General features: G+C 42.8%; 1 protein-coding gene across 1 annotated transcript in view; it reads left to right on the top strand.

Moving 5' to 3' along the window:
* Positions 1-4,305: 4,305 nt before the first annotated feature.
* The window catches only part of pcnx2 (pecanex 2), a gene marked incomplete at its 5' end in the record, with an annotated part of 36,139 nt that continues 34,444 nt past the window's right edge, over positions 4,306-6,000 (top strand). Inside the window, one exon of the mRNA XM_084141976.1 lies at positions 4,306-4,458. Within this exon, the coding sequence (XP_083998102.1) occupies positions 4,306-4,458 (153 nt within the window). The remainder of the gene's footprint in view (positions 4,459-6,000) is intronic.

Here is a 6,000-nt window from a genome sequence, read left to right as displayed (position 1 = left end):
TGGTGCAGCTGTAGAATTTTTTGAGGATCTGAGGACCCATGCCAAATCTTTTTAGTCTCCTGAGGGGGAATAGGCTTTGTCGTGCCCTCTTCACGACTGTCTTGGTGTGTTTGGACCATGATAGTTCGTTGGTGATGTGGACACCAAGGAACTTGAAGCTCTCAACCTGTTCCACTACAGCCCCGTCGATGAGAATGGGGGCGTGCTCAGTCCTATTTTTTTTCCTGTAGTCCACAATCATCTCCTTTGTCTTGGTCACGTTGAGGGAGAGGTTGTTGTCCTGGCACCACACGGCCAGATCTCTGACCTCCTCCCTATAGGCTGTCTCATCGTTGTCGGTGATCAGGCCTACCACTGTTGTGTCGTCGGCAAACTTAATGATGGTGTTGGAGTCGTGCCTGGCCATGCAGTCATGGGTGAACAGAGAGTACAGGAGGGGACTGAGCACGCACCCCTGAGGGGGCCCCGTGTTGAGGATTAGTGTGGCAGATGTGTTGTTACCTACCCTTACCACCTGGGGGCGGCCCGTCAGGAAGTCCAGGATCCAGTTGCAGAGGGAGGTGTTTAGTCCCAGGATCCTTAGCTTAGTGATGAGCTTAGAGGGCACTATGGTGTTGAATGCTGAGCTGTAGTCAATGAATAGCATTCTCACGTAGGTGTTCCTCTTGTCCAGGTGGGAAAGGGCAGTGTGGAGTGCGATAGAGATTGCATCATCTGTGGATCTGTTGGGGCGGTATGCAAATTGGAGTGGGTCTAGGGTTTCTGGGATAATGCTGTTGATGTGAGCCATGACCAGCCTTTCAAAGCACTTCATGGCTACAGACGTCAGTGCTACGGGTCGGTAGTCATTTAGGCAGGTTATCTTAGAGTCCTTGGGCACGGGGACTATGGTGGTCTGCTTGAAACATGTTGGTATTACAGACTCAGTCAGGGACATGTTGAAAATGTCAGTGAAGACACTTGCCAGTTGGTCAGCACATGCTCGGAGTACACGTCCTGGTAATCCGTCTGGCCCTGCGGCCTTGTGAATGTTGACCTGCTTAAAAGTCTTACTCACATCGGCTACGGAGAGCGTGATCACATAGTCATCCGGAACAGCTGGTGCTCTCATGCATGCTTCAGTGTTGCTTGCCTCGAAGCGAGCATAGAAGTGGTTTAGCTCGTCTGGTAGGCTTGTGTCACTGGGCAGCTCGCGGCTGTGCTTCCCTTGGTAGTCTGTAATAGTTTTCAAGCCCTGCCACATCCGACGAGCGTCAGTACCTGGCACTGCAAAAAGTTTTTTCTCTGCATTAATTCCCAATTTTGGCATGACAACTGTGCTTGATTCCATTAGAGAACTAGCCAATGAGGTAGAAATAATAGGTAACGCTACTGCTATGGAAGAATGAACTGCTGAACCTGTGGCTATGCGTACTATGGTCTTACAGAGTAGATTGGCTTTGGACATTCTCCTAGCATCTCAGGGAGTTACCTGTGCGGTGGTGGGTCAAGAATGTTCTGTCTGTTCTCATGCCTGATGACCTCGGTGAGGAGATTGTGTGAAACAGCAGTATCTCCTCCCTACCAGATGGTTATGACCACCGAAGCTAACTTAAATGACCTGACGGATCTGGCCACTCTTTCACCCTTCATTGGGAATCCAGATTGCCCTATTGGAAATGACCCTGATCCCTATGAACCTCCCTTTTCCCCAGATTATTATTATAAAGTTAGCTTTCAGGAGTTCCATTCAGACCACCCCTTTCTGTGTAAAATGCCAATTTCCCAGAAACCAGAAGGTTTTAAGTTCTGTCTGACAACAGCTCAGATATATCATGTATGGTGATGCATATGGTTTCCATAGCATCAAAGGGGGAATTGTTGTGGCAGAATTGGGGTGAGCTGTTGTAACTTCTTAAGGGTTGCTTGTATAAAATAACTGTTGTGTAAAAAATATGATTGTAATTTCACCTCCCACTATATAAGTGACATGTAACCATTTACTCTTCGAGCGCTTTCCCTGACTGCGATCAGAGGGGGATCTACCTTGCAGCTGCTCATATGTACAGTGCTATGAAAAAGTATTTGCCCCCTTTCTAATTTTCTCTACTTTTGCATATTTGTGATACTGAATGTTATCAGATCTTCAACCAAAACCTAATATTAGATAAAGGGAACATAAGTGAACAAATAACACAACAATTACATATTTATTTCATTTATTTCATAAACCAAGTTATGCAACACCCAATTCCCCTGTGTGAAAAAGTAATTGCCCCCTTACACTCAATAACTGGTTGTGCCACCTTTAGCTGCAATGACTCCAACCAAATGCTTCCTGTAGTTGTTAATCAGTCTCTCACGTCGCTGTGGAGGAATTTTGGCCCACTCTTCCATGCAGAACTGCTTTAACTCAGTGACGTGTGGGTTTTCAAGCATGAACTGCTCGTTTCAAGTCCTGCCACAACATCTCAATTGGGATTATGTCTGGACTTTGACTAGGCCATTCCAAAACTTCCAATTTGTTGCTTTTTAGCCATTTTCCTGTAGACTTGATTGTGTGTTTTGGATCATTGTCTTGCTGCATGACCCAGCTGCGCTTCAGCTTCAGCTCACAGACGGATGGTCTGACATTCTCCTGTAGAATTCTCTGATACAGAGCAAAATTCATGGTTCCTTCTATTAAGGCAAGTCGTCCAGGTCCTGAGAAAAACGAAAACCCAACACTACATTCCACAGTAAGAACATCATACCAAAGGTCAAGCATGGTGGTGGTTGTGTGATGGTTTGGGGATGCTTTGCTGCCTCAGGACCTGGACGACTTGCCTTAATAGAAGGAACCATGAATTCTGCTCTGTATCAGAGAATTCTACAGGAGAATGTCAGACCATCCGTCTGTGAGCTGAAGCTGAAGCGCAGCTGGGTCATGCAGCAAGACAATAGTAGGTGCCAGGCGCACCGGTTTGAGTGTGTAGAGAACTGCAATGCTGCTGTGTTTTTCACGCTCAACAGTTTCCTGTGTGTGTCAAGAATGGTCCACCACCCAAAGGACATCCAGCCAACTTGACACAACTATAGGAAGCATTGGAGTCAACATGGGCCAGCATCCCTGTGGAACGCTTTGGACACCTTGTAGAGTCCATGCCCAAATGAATTGAGGCTGTTCTGAGGGCAGAAGGGGGTGCAACTCAATATTAGGAAGGTGTTCCTAATGTTTGTACACTCAGTGTATATGTTATTGACATTATGTAGGCCTAAGCCTATAATTCGTCTTATTATAAGAACTCCTGGGTTTATTTTGATTTGAATCACTGCAAGGCTACTGTCATTGTCATGTTCGATGGGGACATTGCATGATTCGTGGCCTATCTAGGCTTTATATTCAATCATCAAGATTATACTTTTTTCTTTCAATAATATTTGTTTAAATATATAATGTCCATCCCTACGAATATAAATAAATTTTATTTTGATTTAGAGTCAATTATAAATGTGAAACGATGCCAATAACCATAAGGTCGATTCAATTCAGGATCCGCTCATAAACCGCACGAGGGTTTAGTCTTAGTGATGCAGCACCATATAACCGGAGGAGAGGCTGCTGCTATTGCTCTCTCACGAGCTGCGCATCTGGACCAGTGATGTGTATAAACCCTGGATGACTAACAGTGGGCGCTGTATTGGAGCCATCGCGCAGCCATCTTAGTACTCCTCCTCCTCCTCTGTCTTAAATTTTTTTGGGGGAAGCTATAGAAATGCATGTATTAATGTCTACATTCGTTTTAGACACGTTTATTCTATTACAGACACCTTAATGCATACTTTTAAATTATATTATGTGAGCTAAACATAAACAAATGAAAAAATAAACATTTTCCTTAAAGTATTTTTTGTTGTTGAGATTACTAATGTTACTGTCCCCACTACAAAAAAAAACTTAAATACATGTTATTTTGTCCTTGAAACGTTTAATTGAAATACTGTAGAATTCCATTCATTCCTATGGAGGACTGCGCCTACTGGGGAGGGCCAATATGGCCGAACGGTGGCTTCAAAGCCACACAATGGACAATACATAGCATCAGCAATCCAGAGTTTACGTACATCACTAATCTGGACCGACAGAGGGAGAGAGGAAGAGAGGATGAGAGAGAGCCGTCCGCACCATGTGAGATCTGACATTCGGATGAAATGATGCGGCGAGTAAATCGCGAATGATAGCTTGATAGAGCCAGTAGGCCTATAGTTTCAACATGGTAACAGCGTAGTATATGGGCTACATATGCATTTGTACATCGTGATACGAATCCATCGCAGTTGAGGAGGATGGGCTCGCAAGTGGTACAGACTCTGCGTCAGGGGGTTTGGGCATCATTGACCGGAGGTTGGTACCATGATCCGGACCAGAACAAATTCAATAACTCCTGTCACCTCTATTTGTGGATGTTCCTTCTTATGTTGCCACTATCACTACATTTGGTGAGTATAAATTAAATCGAAGGCCCAGATCTTGTGTAGGATAAGCTTTTAGTGCGCCGCATCACGAAGCTTCCTTTTCATTGAACGAAGCTTCCTTTTCATTGACAAACACGGTTCTCTTGGAGGAACATGCCGTTCTCATCTTTTATTTACAGTGGTAATTTTATCCTCAGCACTGAAACGTTTCCGCTTATTTATTAATTGTATTGGCAGCAAATGGAATTGTCGCATTTTTCTCTTCATGCTGTAGGCTAGTGTGTAGTACAGTGATGGAACGCATGGCTGCCACAGTGATGAAAAAGCAGAAAAGTCCAGGCATTGTAACACCGTCTGTAGGTATCCTACCCAGCATTCACAAAGACAAACGGCGGCACACCTTTATCTCCCTTTTGGATGTGATAGTGTAGCCTACAGCAGGCACTCATCTGCATTTGATCTATTTATTTTAGTGGCTAGTAGGCCTACGTCATTAATGATGCTGTTTGGGTTTGGTATAATTTGGTCAAAATAGCCTATAAAAATAATTTCCGGCACCAGATGGTGTGGTTGTGGTCTCTTTAATCGGTCCCTTTATTCCCATCGTAATGGAATTGCATGTATTTTCTTTCAAGAATTCTATGCTATATTTAGTACAGAATAGGCCTACTATGTTTCAGAATATGACCTCTTGTCTGGTTAAATAAAGGCAAAGGCTCTCTTAAGGAGTGGTTTCAATTAATATTGATTTAAGAAAAAACCCACAAAGCTTGTTTCATAGTTTATCTATAAATAACTTGATAAAAAAAGGTCAAACGACATACAGTATGAGCTACTCTGAAGACCAAAAGCCTTCTGATGATTTGTGCAAATGTTAAAGTGATGAAGGACTGTCATTCTTATGTAATGGTGTAATATTGTCCCACCACTAACCCATTTCAAGCAGATTAGTTTTGTCCTCTATTTCAAGTTCTTATTTTATTCCCTATACCACAGAATGTGATATTGTGTCACTTCATAAGGACCTGAATTTCCATTCTCTTGATTTCTCAGAAAATAGATATACAAATAAGATAGAAATAGCTATTGTCAATTAATTGTTTTTGGTTGATATATTACTTGACAATAAAATAGGCCGTCATTGTAAATAAGAATGTGTTCTTAATTGACTTGCCTAGTTAAATAAAGGTAAAATAAAATACAAATTGAATACAATATTATTGTGTGATTTTGATTTTTGTTTACATGGTCCTCGGCGTTTGATGACAAGGAGCTAAGCACACAACGTATGACATCACTTAGGCTGACTGTTCCTCTGAATTATAGATCAGAGCAAGTCACAAGGCCACGGTTTTACTGTTCATAATTTCATGTAGGCCTATAGCATACCTGTGTTTCAACATAATGAACACCATGGCTATTGCACATATTTGTTTCTATTGACAGGTTGATTTGTCTGATGACTCACACATCTCAGTATGTAGCTGAGGGGCCACATGACTACATTATATGGGCGGAGCATTGACTTTTCAGTCAGATCATCCTCAGACAATAGTTTTTCCTGTA

This window comes from Coregonus lavaretus (genome assembly GCF_964263955.1).
Source record: "Coregonus lavaretus genome assembly, chromosome: 25".
Taxonomy (NCBI): Eukaryota; Metazoa; Chordata; class Actinopteri; order Salmoniformes; family Salmonidae; genus Coregonus; species Coregonus lavaretus.
Note: the sequence above shows the minus strand (reverse complement) of the source record. Positions and strands in the feature narration are given on the sequence as shown.